Source organism: Mustela nivalis (genome assembly GCF_964662115.1).
Source record: "Mustela nivalis genome assembly, chromosome: 15".
Classification (NCBI taxonomy): domain Eukaryota; kingdom Metazoa; phylum Chordata; class Mammalia; order Carnivora; family Mustelidae; genus Mustela; species Mustela nivalis.
Window position 1 is genome coordinate 57,821,178 of NC_139034.1, and position 19,738 is coordinate 57,840,915.

Sequence of the window (19,738 nt, forward strand, 5' to 3'; positions counted from 1 at the left end):
TTGTGCAAGTGATTTGAGAAAAATACCTGCGTGATAGTACAAGCAGATGAACCTGTAGGATTTTCCAGACCTTTAATCATGCCCAACCTCCAGCAAAAAGCCCCATCATTCTCTTTGCTCACAAAATTTGTTTGGGGGCAAAAAGATTTCTGCCATCTTCATTCTCATAGTAGTTCTTTACCTGGGTCACCTCTCCTCTCCTTATTTTGTCTCTCTCTCTCTCTTTTTTTTCTTTTTTTTGTTCTCTTGGTTTCTCTCATTCTCTCATTCCCTCTCCATTTCTTTTCCTTCCCTACAAGCCTCATGTTCCTATTCTTGGAGGAAGTTTGTCAAAAGGTATTTCAGTCAAAACAAGTAGAGTTTAATTAAAGTCGTTTGGTAAATTTATAACACATTTAAGTGCTAACACCAGAGAATTAGAGATTTTCTTTTCTCTTATCCATGTGTGACTTGAAACCAGATTTTTTCACATACAGAGATCCTATTGCCTTTGTGCTTTAACAATACTTGGAAAAATACTTGAAAAATATCTGATCTAAAAATACTGTTCTTAAATATAGTTACTATCTCCAAAAAGGGGTTTTTAGTTTTTTGTTTGTTTTTTTTTTTTAAAGGAGAAAATGATTCAATACTGTGATATAACTGCAGTTTTTCATAGATTATACTGGATAACTGAGTGTTTAGAATAAAGCTATCTAGGAATTTAAACACTAATTTTCCCTATAGTGATATTATAACGTCTTGGTTGCTCTCAAATTCTGTTTTCAGGGGTGTAGAATATTGCTTTTTGACTAAGTTTATGCACACACACACACACACACACAGCATCTCTAAATGACTGTAACACTAGATTGGAAATTAATGAAATGCTCCCTTTTTTAATTGCTTTGTATAATCCTAAGCATGTTCTTCATCTTCATTATGCTTTGCTTTCTTGTTGGTAAACTTATAGTATTAAAATTAGCAATGATGATGATCAGCATGAGATTATTATAAAATATGAAGACAGTAATTTATAGTAGAGCTATTAAATGCTTTAATACATGTTTACTTCAAAAGTTTTCTCTGCGATACCTTCTTTTGCCTTCTTTTTCATGGCTTTATCCATGTCATGCTTCAGTAATTGTTTTTAGATGATGTTCACAGTTTTTTTCCAGACCTAAATTCTACTTTTCTTCATCTTTTTAATTTTCTTCATCTTTTTTTTTTTTTTAGATTTTATTTATTTATTTATTTGATAGAGAGAGAGAGAGAGAGAGAGAGGAGAGACAGCGAGAGAGGGAACACAAGCAGGGAGAGTGGGAGAGGGAGAAGGAGGCTTCCTGCTGAGCACGGGGCTTGATGCGGGACTTGATTCCAGGACCCTGGGATCATGACCTGAGCCGAAGGCAGACGCTTAACGACTGAGCCACGCAGGCACCCCTCCACTTTACTTCATCTTAATCTTAAACTTTTAGATATTACCTAAATGACCTGAATGACCACCAATATTTTAGAATGCACTCGTCCTTGTTTGAGCTTATTATGTTGTACTTTCAACTTTTTCTTCCCTTTATTCTTCCTGTTTCTTATAATAGTTGCATCATACATTTTCCCCATTATCACTAATTGAATACGAATTTATTTCATTTCTTCCTAGAAGATCAGCTTCTTATGTAGATTTTCAATCTTAATCTTTATTTTAATATTTATTCCTTTTTACATTGTTCTCCTGGATTACTTTTCCTGAATTGTAACTTATTATTGTGGATACTCAGATTTTTCTGTTTTGTGTTTTTTTTTTTTTTTTTTTTTTTTTTGTGATTTTCAAGGTGAGGTGGGGATAGAAGTTAGGATTTTCTGGACAGCTTTTTCTAAATTTACTCTCAGAAAATTAATTGCTTTTGGTCATTTTGCATCTCCTATAGTTGAGGATAACTGCTTGAGTGACCCTATTTTTTTACGTATACTATATACCCAAAGTGTATTGGGTGAAAAAACGAAAAGTGTTTGAGAACCATTCCCCAAGCATATATAATAAATTTCAACTTCTTTAGCCTAGCTGTATTCAAGGTTTTCCCAGCCCTATCCTTCCAACTTTTCATCAGTGTTTTCTCTTTAAATATTTCTCTCTGGCCATCCCTCACTTAATTGTTGTTATGCTTTACCTCTTGCAGTATACTCCTACTAAAAAAATTCCTTTGACAATCTCTGTTTTCCCTAATTCTACCCATTCTTCAAGATTTGGCTTAAATACTACCTTCTGCATGAAACAATCCATTCCTTCTATTGGCTTTTTTTTTTTTTTTTTTTTAATTTATCTAACAGACAGAGATCACAAGGAGGCAGAGAGGCAGGCAGAGAGAGAGGAAGGCTCCCTGCTGAGCAGACAGCCCGATGTGGGGCTCGATCCCAGGACCCTGGGCTCATGACCTGAGCCGGAAGCAGAGGCTTTAACCCACTGAGCCACCCAGGCACCCCTCTATTGGCTTTTTTATATGACTTCTATTATTTGCATTTAGCTATTTTCATTTATTTAAGATGTATACTTTTTCACTTTTTCTCCCTACATTTTAACAGCCCTGAAATTAGGATGTAATTTTACAGTTAATGTTGTAATTTACTTGCTTAGCTGTGCATAAAATGTGACATATCACATAACGACTGGTACCTTATATTTGATGAAATGGGGTGTCATATCTACTGTATTACTGTGGTTCTTAGACCTAGGATTGGTATCTGGTTCATTTCGATCCGCTCCAAAATACCCAACACCATCCCTTGCACGTGGGCACCACACATACTTATTATTTCACCATAATTCCCTTAGAACTATCTTTAGTGATGTAAGAACTAAACAGCAACAACAACCCCCCCATCCTTGTTTTTTCCATAGTTCTCTGTGTAAACAAGATATACCCATTAGCCATTTTTCTTCAATAGGGCACTACTCTCATTTTGGGAAGGGTTCAGTTCTTTGTTGTGTGGGGCTGTTTTGTGCATTCCACGGTGGACTATAAATTACTGTATTTTAGTCACTATTTTATTGACTCCCAGTCACTGAGGAAACAAAAACCCACAGCATACATTTTCAAATCCAGTCTGAACCAGCTTAAAACATTTGCCCCAGATACTATTTTTGTGATTGTCTCATTTAAGGTTCATCTGCCAAGATGGACGTAAGAGTTTTTGACATATTATTATCTCCATTGTCTCTGTATTCTAGCACACTGGTTTTTGTCAGTTCCTGGAAAACAACCAAGTCTTTAAGATTCATATTTGTTTGCTTGGGCTGCCATAACAAAATATCAAAGACTGGGTGGCCTAAGCAACAGAAATTTATTTTCTCACAGTTCTGGAGGCTAGAAGTCAATATCATGGTGCCATCAGGGTTGGTTTCTGATGAGCCTCTCTTCCTGGCTTGTAGATGGGTATCTGTGTCCTTACCTGGCCTTTCCTCTGTGTGCATATGGAGAGAGGGAGAGAGAGAGAGAGAGAGATTGATTGATCTGTCCATCGATGGAGTGATCTCTGGTATCTTCTCTTCTTCTTGTAAGGATACCAGTCCTATCCAGTTGGATCCCACATTATTAACCTCAATTATGCCCCCGAAGACCCTAACTCCAGTTGGGGGTCAGCACTTCAACATGAGCATTTTGGGGGAATGCAGTTCATCTGTAACACCATCTTAGTGCTTTCTATTGATTCAGTACTCTTCTGGAAATATCCCTCCTATCTGTGTAGTTAGCACCTTATCTGTGAGGTCGCTTCTTAAAAGTCATTTTTTCAAAGAGGCTTTTCTTTTATCACTGTTAAATATATTCACTTCTGAATTTTCTGTCATAAAATCCTATTTATTTTCTTCATGGAACTTTTAAGTGATTTGTAATAAGGTGTTTTGTTTATTTGTTTTTTGTTTACTTACTAGACTATAAGCCCCATGTGGTCATGGGCCTTGTTTGTCCCATTCACCTTGAATACCCAGGACAGTGCTTGGCATGTATAGGCATATATGAGAAATTGCATATACAAAGGTAAGGAACACAGGATATAGGTTTGTATGCTGACTCCACTACTTTGTAGCTCAGACAAGATACTTTCCACAGCTGTAAAGTGGAAACAGTAGCATCTACTCTATGGGATTGCTGTGAAGTTGGATGGGTTAATCAGGTAAAGTGTTTAGATTAGTTCTTGGCATGTAACGGACCTTCAGTAAATATTAGGTGGTAATTTTATTAGGCATTCAGAAAAATGAATATGGATGGCGGAGGATGAGGCTCTAATATGGTCCAGATGAGGCAGAGGAAGAAGTAATAAGGTGAAGCTCGATCAAGGAGGGGCTTGGATTTTATAGGCAATGGGGAGTCACCAAAGATGGTGCATTGAGTTTTCAGCATATCGGGTTTAAGGTGAATTTATGAGTCATCTGTGTAGAAGTTATATATGGAGCCTAAAGCTTCGGGGAGATACCTGAAATCTTTTGTATTTGGGTAGTAGTTAGAACCTTGAGAATTCTATAGAGGGAGAATAGTGGTGGACCACAATAAATCCCAGGACATGTTGGTATTAAAGGAAGTGGTTAGAGGAAGAGGAGACAGTAATAATATGTAATCGTAATGGTAGTCGTTATTGACATTGTTGGTACTGTCAGAACATGTTCATGGAAGTAGGACAGGCAGGAGCCTTAGTGCATGTAGAGATTTGTAGACTAAATGAGAGATCAGTAAGTCAAACCACCCAGATGCAATAGTGTTTTCAGAAGATTGGCCTTAATATGCTACTATTGGCCAGTTGTCTGTTTTCTTGTATGGTTTTCCCTCTCCCACCATCCCACCATAATACTGAGGCATACTTAGGCATACTAAATTTCTAATCCAGAAATTTAGACAGTAGCCCCACCTCACTTATGTTTCATTAACCTATACTGAAAATTATTGCTTTCATTTTTCACTTAAGATAAAAGAACAATGAGCTATGAGGAACTTAAATAATGTGTTTTTAAAATTGTGAACAAGTATCAGTGATACAATAATGGAAGCAATCTACAAGTCCAATGTGAAGAAAAGAAAAAAATCCAAAAAGGTATTTAATTTGCCTTTAAACTGTACTTTTATTTTGTTGCTGCTTATCTAAAAAGCACTTTCTAAAGTTTGTCATTTGTCCATATTAGTCTGGGAGCCAGTCCAGATAAAAGTAGAGATCTTCTGACTTTTTACAAAAGAATAAATTTATTTTACTGCTCAGAACCCTCCATTCAAGTTTATAATAATAAAGAAAAGTAATAGAAGGTGGCACTATTGTTTTATTTATGGTTTTAAATAAGCATGCCAATATGGAAAGTGTAGCAAAAATGCTTTTATATATATATATATATATATATATATATATAATATATTAAAAAAAGATAAATTTTAAAGAAAAGATTGGAAGTATATATATATATACACTTCCAAGTATATATAGTATATATATATATATATACTTCCAATCTTTTCTTTAAAATTTATCTTTTTTTTAAGATTTTATTTATTTTATTTGAGCAACAGAAATAGCGAGAAAGAGCACAAGCAGGGGGAACAGATGGCAGAGGAAGAAGCAGGCTCTCCGCTGATCAGGGAGCCCAATATAGGGCTCAATCTCGGGATCCTGGGATCATGACCTGAGCTGAAGGCAGACACCCAACTGATTGAGCCACCCAGGTGCCCCCTCCTTTTTTTTTTTTTTTTTGAGAGAGGCAATTGGGGAGTCAAAGGGAGAGTGGGAGAGAGAATCTTAAGCAGGCTTCATGCCTAGCATGGAAGCTGACTTGTGGCTTGATCTCACAACCCTGAGATCATGACCTGAGCTGAAATTAAGAATTGGATGCTTAACTATGGGAGTCACCCAGGCACCCCTTTAAAATTTATCCTTTTTTTTTTTTTTTTTTTGTAAGATTTATTTATTAGAGAGAGAGAATATGTTTGTACAAGTTGGGGTAGGGGGAAAGGTGGAGAATGGAAGGAAAGAATCACAAGTAGATTCCATACTGAGTTCAGAACCCACTCCAGGGCTTGATCTCATGACCCATGGGATCATAACCTTAGCTGAAACCAAGAGTCAGATGCCTCTCAGGTACCCCCCTTTTAAATTTATCTTTTAAACAGTTAAGGAGCAGCTGGATGGCTCAGGTCATGATCTCAGGGTTCTGGGATGGAGCCTATACAGTGGGGAGTCAGCTTCTCCCTTTTTCTTTGCATCTCCCTCTGCCGTTCCCCCTGCTTGTGCATGTGTGTGTGCGCATGCTCTCTCTCTCTCTCTGCATCAAATAAATAAAGAAATGAAATCATAAAAAAGAATCTTCAAAAATCTTCAAAAAAAGATCAAAAAATTTTGTGGGATTTTTTTTCTTTATATTTTATCTTTATATCTTTATCTTATATTTTTATCTTTATCTTATTTTTATTTTATCTTTATCTTTATATTCTATCTCTTCTTGTCTCTTCAAGACCTCCTCATAAAAAATTCTTTGTGGCTATGTACTATCATGTGAATGAATCATAATTTACTTTGCATTTTTTTAAACTTTGGATATTTGTTTTGGTTTCAGTTTTTCAAGTTAAAACTATAATTTCATTAAATATCTTTATTCAAGTATTCATTCTAGGTTCTTTAAGTTACTTTTAGGTAGAATATTGAGACAAAGGGATGAACGTTTTTAAGATTTTTGTTAGAGAATATAAAATTGTCTTTCTTTCATTTGATCAACCACATAACCTGTCTGAGCACCTATAATGCCAGGCACTGTTCTAGGAGCTGCATGTACAAAGATGAATAAAACACATTTTGTGTCTTTAAGGATCTCTCACTTCAGTGGAGATAGCCTCAAAAATAACCCTTGCCAGGGTTAAATTCTATTTTTAAATTTTAGCATGTGTGATAGAGGAAAATAGTAAGTGTGATTGCTAATGACAGTTCAAAGATCTTTAGGAAAAGTTTACAGAATGAATTTAAATTGTAAAATTAAATTGTAATTTATTTATGATGAAATATGTAATAATATATTCTGGTTAGTGTTGTTGTCCTGTAAGAGGAAGTTTAAGGTTAGGTAAGGTAAGCAAAGGGTAACTTGTGATTTCAGGTATGCATTCATATATGTATACATAGTTTAAAATGTGTGTGTGTGTGTATTTAATTTGCTTTTTGGCACAATCAGTACAGACTGTCAGTGGAGGAAAACAGTGTCAGGCTTCATTTTCATTATTGTAGAAGTATGGTTTCCATGGTTTCATTTTACTCTGCAGTACAGTTTTGAATGATTTTGATTATGTTAGAATTGGAGTCAATTAAGATATTCACATTTATTTCTCTTCTTTAAGGTTTTTTTCTTTCCTGTCTTTGAAAGAAGCTAAACCAATTAGGAAGAAACTTAGTCTTATATAATGTACAGTTTAAGTTCTTTATATTCTTGGAAGAATCAGATGGAAACAAATGGAACTCTGGTGAAAAGTATGCTTTTTAAGTTGTATAGTCCACTTTTGTTAAGAAATCTGAAATTGGCACTTTCTGATTTTTTTTCTACATTTACTTTCCGCACCTCATTTTCTTTATTCCATTCCAACAAGACTTAAGGTTAATCTTTTGGGCAACTTCATTTTATTTCATTCTTAAAATTGAGAAATTCTCTGTAACACCTATCCTAACTTCTTATACTTTTGCCTCCATCTCTTCTCCATCTCCATCTTTTTTTATTGCTGTCATTCCTTCTGCATATCATTACCCAGATAGAGGCATGATTCAAAAGTATATGTAAAGTTGAGTGGAGGAGCTGAATTTGAGGGAGGGAGTACAAATTAGATTTATTCATAATTGGGAAAATGTTATTGGAGTGGTTCTTTTCATTCCTCTATTTTCTTTTCTTTTTATTTTTTTTAATTTAAATTCAGTTTAGTTAACATAAAGTCTGTTACTAGTTTCAGGGGCAGAATTTAGGGATTCATCAGTTGCATGTAATACCCAGTGCTCATGACATCACGTGCCCTCCTTAATGCCCATCACCCAGTTACCCCATCCTCCCACCCACACCCCCTCCAGCAACCCTCAGTGTGCTCCCTGTAGTCAAGAGTCTCTTTTATGGTTTGCCTCCCTCTCTGTTTTTACCTTTCTTTTCCTTCCCTTCCCCTATGTCCAACTGTTCTTTTCTTAAGTTCCACATATGAGTGAAATCATATGGTATTTGTCTTTCTCTGACTGACTTATTTCACTTACCATAATACCTTCTAGTTCCATCCACATCATTGCACATGGCAAGATTTCATTCTTTTTGATGGCTAAGTAATACTCAAACACTAACACCATGTTTCCAATCATGTAATCAGTCATTTGCTATCACTAAAAAATGATTATAGATAGATTAAATTAGTTGTTGAAGGGTAAGAAATGTAATTACTACTCTATCCTGTTTATGCTTTTCTTCCTCCCTTCTTAGGTTAACAAGTGCTTTGCCCTAAAGTGGATCAAAATATTCTTTTCTTTCTTCATCCTCTTATTTATTGGTTTTTGGTTTTTGTTTTTGTTTTTGTTTTTTTGGACAATATGAGGGTTTTGGAAATAGAGATATTAAGCTATTACTTATTTTAAAAGAAAATTCTTAGACTGAACTCAGGAATGTACTCTTTCAGATCTGACTGGCCGTAACCCTTTGTGTAAAAATGTCTTCAGCAATAAACTAGAGTTAAGGTTAGGTTTGGGATGGTGAGGTTTTTCTGTTTGTTTTGTTTTAAACCATATCTTTCCAAAATGGAGGATAATGCTAGGATTTAAGATTCTTTTCGTTTGTAATAAATGAAAACCTATTCTCACATTGCCAAAAAAAAAAAAAAAAAAGGATTTCTGAGAATTCATTTGGCCAGCTTAACAATGGTAAGGTTGAATTTAATAGGACAGATATAAGTCATTATTTTAATAGAGATTTCTGCCATGGAGAATTATAAATTGAAGTGAGAAAACACAGTTGTTAAAACCAATAGAGGAGGGGCGCCTGGGTGGCTCAGTGGGTTAAAGCCTCTGCCTTCGACTCAGGTCATGATCTCAGGGTCTTGGGATTGAGCCCCACATTGGGCTCTCTGCTCAGTGAGGAGCCTGCTTCCCTCCTCTCTCGGCCTGTCTCTCTGTCTACTTGTGATTTCTCTCTGTCAAATAAATAAATAAATTCTTAAAAAAAAAAAAACCAATAGAGGAAGTCTTTTAAGACATTCTTAAATGTGGCCATCTTGATTTATTAGGTGAGCAAAATGAATACATTTGCTATCATGCAGATTTTCCATGGACTATATGGTGGTATTTTGTGTATTTTGATATCTAGCCCATGTTTCACTTTGACTGCTTTGACTTGATACTCCTAGGAAAGTTTGCATCTTTTGCAATCTTTGAATCTGGTTTTACTTTCCTATTTTAAATTTGGACCTTACATTTAGTGTAATCCAATGTATTGTATGGATAGTTACTAAAAAAATCTACAGAACTCCATTTAGAATTAGTTTATGATTTTTTATTTTAAACTTTTCAAGTTTTATATATGCATATGTGTTCTCATGCATGTGCACACATGTGCTCATACCTGTATGCACACACATTTATATTTTACTTCTTTTCATAGCATTTGGCAGCCCTAGGGAAGTTCCTAATTCTTTTTCTGTCTGTAGGCCATTTTTTTAAACTCAGTGGTATTTCTAACATCTGAAAGAACGTATATCTGAAAGGATATACATTTGGAAAATAACTATGAAATTTGATTGTGATCAAGTACAAATTTTATCAATCGGTCGATAAAAGGAATCATGATTTCTAATGATCATATAATGAGAAGCTAAAATTATTTTTAGAAGTTGAATTTCTTTTTTTTTTTCAGTATTTTATTCCAATTTCTACCCTGTGAAGAGAAGGAGATACTGTGAAGAGAGTGCACATTGTTGTCTACTAGACATGCACAGATATCAGAGAGCCCGATGCAGGGCTCGATCCCAGGACCTTGAGATCATGACCCAAGCTGAAGGCAGAGGCTTTAACCTGCTGAGCCACCCAGGCGCCCCCAGATATAGGTTTTAAAGCCAAAAAATTCTCGCTGTGAGGTGACTGGGGATGCTTGGAGTTAGGCATCATTTTGGGTGCCGCAGTGTTAATTGAGGAAGTTTTCTTTGTAACTCTTTAGTGTCATTTATAGGTGAATAAAAATAGAAATTGAGGTGCTTAGTAGCTTCCAAATATTCTCATCTTCTTTTTTTTTTTTTTTTAAAGATTTTATTTATTTATTTGACAGACAGGGATCACAAGTAGGCAGAGAGGCAGGCAGAGAGACAGAAAAGAGGAAGCAGGCTCCCCGCTGAGCAGAGAGCCCAATGTGGGGCTCGATCCCAGGACCCTGAGATCATGACCTGAGCCGAAGGCAGAGGCTTACCCACTGAGCCACGCAGGTGTCCCTATTCTCATCTTCTTAATTCTTACTGCTTTTGAAAGTATGTTTGCCATCTTATTTTAATGATTAGTATAGTTATACTGTACTAATCCTCTAAATTCCTTAAGATTCATATATGTTACCCCATTTTATTGGTGGAAAATCTGAGAAATTACTTGTTCAAGGTCACATAGCTAGTAAGTAACCATGATTTGAAGGCAACACAATGGGTACGTAAATCAAAATCCTAACACAAAAAAGAAGAAAGGGAGGATTTTTAATTTTAAAGATTTGTTTTTATCCTAAAAGCAAACTTAAATACAGCTAATAATTTTTTATTTAAATTCAATTAATTAATATATAGTGTATTATTTGTTTCAGAGGTAGAGTTTAGAGATTCATCAGTCTTAAACACTCAGTGCTCATTATATCACGTAACCTTCGTAATGTCCATCACCAAATGACCCCGTTCCCCTCCAGCAACCCTGGAGGTTTGTCTCCCTCTCTGATTTCTTCTTCTTCTTTTCCTTCCTTTCTCCTTTGCTTCTCTGTTTTATTTCTTAAATTCCACATGTGAGTGAAACCATATGATAATTGTCTTTCTCTGATTGACTTATTTCTACAGCCAATTAATACAAATATGTAATGTATTATAACTGACCAGAATGTGCTGAATACTTTATTCCTTGTTACCCCTATATCTAAGTTAGCTCTTAGTAGATATTTCCTTATATTAAACATAAAATCTCACCCATAAACCAAGATAGTCTTTTGATTATCATATCATGTATATTTCAGAAAACAGTAATTATTTTAAGTATCTACCAGCTAATGATCCCTTCATGTTCAGAAAATTACATGGTTATAATGATATTTTTCTTAATAATAGGATGCCCATTAAAATGAGAAGATGTTTTGGGTGTAAGCCAAAATCTACTTCATTTATTTTAGCATTTTAGAATAATTCAGATTTGAGCACTTAAATAACCTACCAAACCCTGATTTCTTTTCCTTTTTTTTTTTTTTTTTTAAGATTTTATTTATTTATTTGACAGAGATCACAAGTAGGCAGAGAGGCAGGCAGAGAGAGGGGGGAAGCAGGCTCCCCGCAGAGCAAAGAGCCCGATGTGGGGCTCGATCCCAGGACCCTGGAATCACGACCCGAGCCGAAGTCAGAGGCTTTAACCCACTAAGCCACCCAGGTGCCCCCAAACCCTGATTTCTTTTTTTTTTTTTTTAGAAGATTTTATTTATTTATTTGACAGAAATCACAAGTAGACGGAGAGGCAGGCAGAGAGAGAGAGAGGGAAACAGGCTCCCTGCTGAGCAGAGAGCCCGATGCGGGACTTGATCCCAGGACCCTGAGATCATGACCTGAGCTGAAGGCAGCGGCTTAACCCACTGAACCACCCAGGCGCCCCCCAAACCCTGATTTCTTAATAGACAAATTCTTTTAGGCAGACCCCCTGTCCCCTTTTTAAAAAATGTCTGTATCATTTCTTTTTAGCCTTATAGTATTTCTAATTCCTTGGTTAATGTTAAACAGTTTAAATCTTTTTTTCTTTTTTTTAAAGATTTTAATTATTTATTTGACAGAGATCACAAGTAGGCAGAGAAGCAGGCAGAGAGAGAGGAGGAAGCAGGCTCCCTGCTGAGCAGAGAGCCCAATGTGGGGCTTGATCCCAGGACCTGGGCTCATGACCTGAGCCAAAGGCAGAGACTTTAACCCACTGAGCCACCGAGGCGCCCCTAATGTTAAACAGTTTAAAGAATAGTCTTCATTTTTCCTACACACAGAGACGTGTTTTAGTTGAAAGAAGGTAATTTTCCTTTTTAAAGGGACACACACTCTCTACCTTTTTATTAAAGGTTTCGATCATTTCTTTTTAGTCTTCATGTTATTTCTATTTTTTTTAATTGTTATTAAACAGTTTAAGGAGCAATTGACTCATTTTCTCATATACAAGGTAACATGCATGTTACCTGTGAAGGAAAAGTAATTTGGCCTCGTAGGACCCAGGAATTTTGGTTCTGGGTTTTTTCTTTTCTTTTTCTTTTTTCTTTTTTTTTTCTGAACTATTTATAAGTTTTGGAAAACAAATTCTTGAATTGTGTTTGGAGAATACAGATAAAGATAATAATAGATTTCCCTCTCTAAATCAGATAAATTAGTTGACAATTGATGGGTGAGTGGATTTGTATGTAATGAGAACACTGAATTTAGAGCCAGGAGTCATGTGTTCTGCGCCGCGCTTTGACGGTCACTAGTTGAATGCTGTGGGCAAGTCAGTTGAGTCCTTTTGCTTCTGAATATTAAAAAACCCCAACATGGTCATGATATACTCACTCTCTGTATTTTATTTTATTATTTTTTTGGTGTTTTATTTTTAACTCTGAGGCTTTAAGTCGAAATGAGAATGCTTATAAATCTCTTAAAATGAATGTTTATACCTAATTCTAATTTATTAAATTCCTAAGAGTTTTGCAAAGAGCAAAACATTTACTCTGCTTTTAAAATGCCTGGGGTTCTGAAAAGTCTATTCTAGATGTTTCCAAACATCATGTAATAAAGAGATAGATTTATAGTATATGCAAAGTGTTCTATATACATAGGTACATTATATGGTTGCATTACCCACACAGCAGAGGGGATGCAGGTTCAATGTTAAAGTCCTGGCAGGTGTTGATGTTTTTAGTAATTTTAGTGAAATACGTAATTTTTAGCAATTTTGGATTCCTCTACCAGAACTGAAAAACCGAGGGAATGAGCTCTTTATTATGACTCTTCTGAAAGATTCAAGAATAAATTATACATATTTGATCTTTTCCAATTAGTATGGAAGACAATGAAAAATCAGATATTTAGTCTCAAGATTCAGTTTACAGTTTAAATTTTCATATTTTGAAAGGAAGCCTGGGGCGCCTGGGTGGCTCAGTGGGTTAAGGCCTCTGCCTTCCGCTCAGGTCATGATCCCGGGGTCCTGGGATCGAGCCCCACATCGGGCTCTCTGCTCGGCGGGGAGCCTGCTTCCTCCTCTCTCTGCCTGCCTCTCTGCCTACTTGTGATCTCTGTCTGTTAAATAAATAAAATCTTTAAAAAAAAAAAAAAAAAGGAAACCTATCTTGGCTTCTTAAGCATTTGTATTGACAGTTAATATGAAAATTTAAAAGTTTGTGTAATTCTTTGTAATTCTAGGAAGAAAGCCTAGGAGTTTTAAGAATCCGTAATTGCATACTTCATATCAAAGTTATTTCATCTCTTGAAATGATATTACGTGACAACCTTTTCCTGAATTATCATATAAATTTTTATTAGAATTGAAAATATATATGATGTACACTGTTATGTCTAAATTATGAATTAGATTATCTTTAGAAATCATGCTATTAGAGAAAATATGTATATATTGTATTCATTTAGCATTAGGTAGAAATAAATATGACTAGACTAAACATTTAGAATTAATGCTTCTAACATTTAACATCTTAATATGTTCACTTATTTATTAAAAATAATAGTAAGTGGCACTTGGACTATAAAATAGCTTTCCTGCCCAAGACCTTTTCAAGGTGGTTAAAAGTAAAACAGTCATAATACAGTATTGTACCATCCTATTTTTTATTTTCTACAACATAAAAACATAGCCAGATACAGACACACATTCATACAAACTTAAAGTGTGGAACTCATTCCACACGGTGTACTTTTTTCATTCTTTTCTCTTATATAAGTTTACATTGGAAGATGTGATGAGTAAAAAAGGCTAAAATCACCTATAGATAATCTGATAGAGCTTAGACAACAATTGTATCTCCATTTTTAAATAGAAATGATCATAATTTTTACCTTATAGGGTTATTGAGAGGGTCTATGTCATCTATAGTTTAGAACATCTGGTATATAACGATAGTCACACAATGTTAGCTATTACTATTATTCATTGGTGAACATATTAAAGATACTTGTGTGAACATATTTATAGTGGTTTGTAAATGTAGAAAACTACAAACAACCTAAATATACAATTATATATATATATATATATATATATATATATATATATATATATATATTTATGGTTCATCTATCTAACCATATTTAAAAAATAATATCTTGCCTTGAAAAATGATACAGATACATACTTATTGGGGTGGATAGATGCCTAAAATCTATAGATAGTGAAAAAAGCCACATGAAGCATATGATCCCTTTTTGTAAAAAGAAAAAAAGAAACAGAATGCTAAAAAATTTTAACAAATTCCTAAAGGCCAAGTATAGACTAGTATATAAATTATAAAATTGCTGTAAGGGGCCCCAAAAGGGAAGCTCTCATTCACTCCACAAACCTCACTAGTACTTATAAGATAGACTAAGGACAAGACTAGAGAGAGACTTAAGGTACAAACCCGAGGAAGGGAGCAGTTTCTACTTCGGCTAAGGCTTCAAGCCTTGGTTCTTCTCCCTTACAGAACAAAACCTAAAGATGCTAGGACAAAAAACCTTCTTTGGGTAAGGGAATAGATAAAACAACTTTTTTGGGGAAGGGGCAGAAAACGAGAGAAATAGTCGAAGGAGGATAGACAGAGTTCTTGCTACCAGGGATAGACAGAGTAGCTATAATGGTAGAAGCAATGGCTAAACCAGAATAATAAAGAATATTTCTGCCTTGCCACCATTAAAGACCAGTAAGCACCAATAAACAAGTGTCAAAAGTGTGTGAGTGAGTCAAGAACAAGGAGAGAGACCTCGGAGCCCATGCTCTGAGAAAAAGCCTAAAGCTGTGGGTGGAACAAGAACACTGAAAAAGAAAGCATCCAACAGTCTAGCTGCTACCCTAAGCACAAGGTAATGCTAGATGAATTTTAAGCTGGTAGGTTGCTGAGGTTAACCGTAGCACAATAAAACACAAACCAGCTCAACTCCTGACTAGACTGATTCAATTCCACACACTAAAGGTGTAGCAGAAGAGGTATGCCCATTCTCAGGCATAAAAAGTATTTACCTCAGTCTGCTCTTACACAGGATGTATAACTTTTAACCAAAAATTACAAGACAAAGAAGAAACAAGAAAAACAACAATACATTGTTATTAGACAAACCAGTCAACAGAATCAGAGTCGGATATGATCCAGATATTGGACTTGTCAGGTATAGTTTGAAATAACTATAAATAATATGTTAAAGACTCATGAGAACAAAGTGGACATGTACTAACAAAGAGGGAATATCAGCAGAGAATTGGAAACTATAAGAATCAAATGGAAATGTTAGTAATGAAAAATATGGTATCAGAGATGAAGAATTCCTTTCATGGGTCTACCAACCAGAAGACTTCACAATATTGAGGGGAGAATCAGTAAATGTGAAGACACATCATACTCATACTAGACTGCAAAAGCAAAATATACTGCTGGTGGTAGGGGTACCCAGGGCATCCAAGAGTTGCAGGACATTTCAAATGATCTAATACATGAAAAGAGAATCCTAGAAGGAAAGAAGAGGCGAGGGTGAGATGGGGACATGGGACAGATAAAATATTTCAAGATCTAATGGCTGCTTTTCAAAGATAATTAAAGACCTTAGATCACAGCTTCAAGAATCTCAAAGAGCACTAGGTAGGATAATACCCCTATCCTCCGAAAACCAAACACACATATACACTGAGGTACATAATACTCAAACTACTGTAAACGAAAGATAAGTAGAAAATGTTCAAGGCAGCCAGAAGAAAAAGATAGGTTAGATACAGAGGAACAAAGATAAGAATTACAGCAGGCTTCTCATGAGAAATTATGCAAGCCAGAACACCATGGAATGATATTTTTAAAGTGTTGAAAGAATTAAAACAAAAATATCTTTCAAAACTAAGGGACAGGGCACCTGGGTGGCTCAGTGGGTTAAGCCGCTGCCTTCGGCTCAGGTCATGATCTCAGGGTCCTGGGATCGAGTCCCCCATTGGGCTCTCTGCTCAGCAGGGAGCCTGCTTCCCTTCCTCTCTCTCTGCCTGCATCTCTGCCTACTTGTGATCTCTCTCTGTCAAATAAATAAATAAAATCTTAAAAAACAAAAACAAAAACTAAAGGACACATTGAAACACACCCAAAACGATTCATTAGCAGCTTACCTGTATTACAATTTGGAGCTACACAAAAACTTGGGGAGGGCTGGAAATGGAACAAGGGAAGGTAAATGTAAAATAAATTTTGTTCTTTTAAAAAATTGCTTTAGAAGATAATTAACTGTCTAAATATAAAGTAGTAGCCGTGTATTATAAATTTATAGCATACATTAAAATATATGGCATTAACACAAAGAATGGGAGAAAGAACTCAGAATACTGCCATAAGGCTTTTAGATGACATATGGTGTAATATTATTTGAAGGTGCACTGTGACAAAAGAAACATTTTAAACCCAAGGACAATTACCGAAAAAGAAATCTAGGCAATAAGACAATAGTACATATAAAATGGAATCATAGAAATAACCCCCAAAAAGGCAAAGAAAGAACAACAAAGAACAGATGGTGAAAGTAGAGAGCTGACAAGATGATAGGTTTTAACACAACCATATCAATGATTACATGAAATTAATAAAATATAAATGGTCTTAATGTAAACCCATCAATTGAAAGAAGGATTATAATTGGTAAAAAAGCAAGAACACAATTATATGTATCTACAAGAAAGTCACTTTAAATGTAAAGATTTGGAAAGATTTAAATTAAAATAATGGGAAAAGATATACAATGAAAAGAGCAATCAGAAGAAAGCTGGAATAATATTGAAATTAGGTGATGTAGACTTTAGAACCAGGAATATTTTACAGTGATAAAGGACATTCTAAAGATAAAGTGATCAATTCACCAATAAGATATGAAGTGTGTATTTGTAGCTGAAAATAGAACCTCTAAATATATGAGGCAAACACTGGGAAAACTGAAGGAAGAAATAGACAAATGCACAAATATTTGGATATTTTGGCAGTCTCCTCAGTAATCAGTAGAACAAGTAGACCCAGAAAATTAGTAAGACCTTAACATAGAAGACCTTCACAATGTTACTAAACAACTTGACCCTCTTAACATTTATGAATATTCCATCCCCAAACAGCTTAATACACGTTCTTTTCAAATACACAGGAATGTGCACCAGGCTACACCATATCCTGGATCAGGAAATTAACAATTTTCTTAAAAGTGGAAATCATACAAAGAATGTTTTCTAGATTAATGAAATTAAATTAGAAATCAACAATGAGAAATATCTAACAAATTCCCAAATATTTAGAAGTGAAACAATATACTTTTAAATACTTCATGGGTCAAAGAGGAAGTCACAAAGGAAATTAGAAAACATTTTAAATTGAATAAGATTTTTAAAAAATCAAAATATACAGGTTTCAGGTAAAGCAGGAACTGGAACTCTTTAACATTATGTGCTTATAGAAGAGAAAAAACAGGAGTTACAGAAAAATCAATAGCACTAAATGCTTATAGTAGAAAAGAAAAGGCAAGGATTCAAGATAAATTCATAGTATTAAACCCTTTTAGTAGAAAAGAAAAGATCTTTTCAAGTCAGTAATCTAACATTTTAAACTTAAGGTAGTAAAAGAAGAGCAAATTAAACCCAAGTCAAACAGAAGGAAGAAATAATAAAGACAAAAGCAAAAGTCAATGAAATTCATTATTATACTAAAGATCCTGGCAGGAAAGCAAAAAGAAGAAAGGTCATATGGGTTAGAAAGGAAGAAATAAGTGTTTGTATTCATAGCATGATTTTTTTATGTAGAAAATTGTTTATTTAAAAATGGGGGATGGAGACTGTTGAAATGTTAATGTCATAAAGGACAAGGAAAGACTATTGGAAATATTCCAAGTTAAAGGATACTGAAAAGACAGGACAAGTAAATTCAGTGTACCTGTTCCTAGGTCACGAGGGAAAATGCTCTGAAAGCAATGAATAGGTCAACTAACAAATTAAAATATGGGCAGACTAGACAAGATATTATAACAATCTAAAATTATGAAGGTGGTAACTACACTGCTGTTATGTAAGAGAATTCTCTTAGTCTGTAGGAAATACCTTAAGGGTAAAGGACCATGATATATGTAACTTACCCTAAACCCCCAAATGGTTCAGGAAAAAAATTACATAGAAAGAGAGCATAAATGCAGAGCGAATGGGAGTTAGGATATTGTGGGCAAAGAGTTCAGTGCTTCCTGTGCTACTTTTGTTTTTGCAACTTTTTAGCTTGATTTTTTTTTTTTTAAGTTTTTAAAAGGTTTTTCAAAAATGGCAAAAGAAGAAGGTCAATTACACTTGAAGGGAAACTGCTTTTCTCCGAGTAGGAAATTGTGAGGGATTAGGTAAGGTCTGCTTATAGGAAAGAGAATGTTTGCTTGCTTTTTGCTATAAAACACCATGCCGCAAACTCAATATTCCTCTCCTGGAATGCAGCTCTCCTTGTGTGCAGCCATCCACCTAGGCCCTCTGTGTCGCCCTCCCGTGAGCGTATGCAGACCTGTAGATGATCGTGCTCCTGGCTGTGCTAGAAGTCAAGTCCCTTTTCTCTGACCCAGGCATCCCAAGTCTTCTTCCAGCATCCCTGGAAAAGTAACAGGCCAGCTCTTTTGATTGAAAGGGTAAAATCAAATCCTAGACCCGGCGGTCTAGTTCTGTGAATATGTCTTCCTTGTCCCTATTTTCTGTTTTTTCTGACACTGAATTCTTGACCAGGAATCCCTTTCCCATTTCACCTCCCCAAACCTTCCACATTCTTTCGGTATTCACCTTCCAGTTCTATTTCTAGCCTAATAATCTCTCCTTCTTGCTCAGAAGATTGTTGTTTCGTTCCCCTGCTCATTAGTCATCTCTCCTTCCCTTTCTTTCCTCCATTTCTTCTCTCTTCCTCCATTTTTCTTCTTTTCCCCATTCTCTTATTCCCTTTCTTTCTCCTATTTTAATGTAACCAGATTGAATATGTCAAACTTCTGATTACACTGTGTTACACTGTGTCTGTAGGAGCAGACCATTTACTCTTGTATAGAGCCAAGAGGATTTATTTATGTATTTCTGGTTGACTGGTTCTTATTAAGAGCCACTAGTTTTTTAAACCCTTATTGCAGTGATAGCTTTATTTTAGGTTACTGTACTGTTCCCACAGATTGAAAATACTAAGAAGGATCACAGAATTTTTAGGGTTGAAAGAGTCCTAGAAATCATTTGGGGAAGACCCCTTCATTTTCCTAAAGAGAATAAGTCATGGTTAGTGAATATTATCGCTTCCCAAGGACTTATAACACTATTGTTATTGCTGCTTCTCACTATG

At 35.2% G+C, this 19,738-nt stretch overlaps 2 protein-coding genes across 12 annotated transcripts in view; one reads left to right on the forward strand and one right to left on the reverse strand.

Moving 5' to 3' along the window:
- UCHL3 (ubiquitin C-terminal hydrolase L3) overlaps positions 1–19,738 on the forward strand; it is a 105,191-nt gene that overhangs the window by 71,677 nt on the left and 13,776 nt on the right. The gene's annotated exons all lie outside the window — the stretch shown is intronic.
- Positions 3,300–19,738, reverse strand: part of LOC309849036 (uncharacterized protein) — a 49,421-nt gene continuing 32,982 nt past the window's right edge. For 6 of the 8 annotated variants that reach the window (XR_014303436.1, XR_014303437.1, XR_014303438.1 and 3 more), the window contains one exon: positions 3,300–3,438. Coding sequence is in view for 1 of the 8 variants with exons in the window: in XM_082701247.1 (XP_082557373.1) it covers positions 18,966–19,015 (50 nt within the window). In the remaining 7 variants the exon portion in view is untranslated. Of the gene's footprint in view, positions 3,439–14,013; positions 19,016–19,738 lie in introns of those variants that run through there. The other 2 variants (XM_082701247.1, XR_014303441.1) reach the window with 2 other exon arrangements.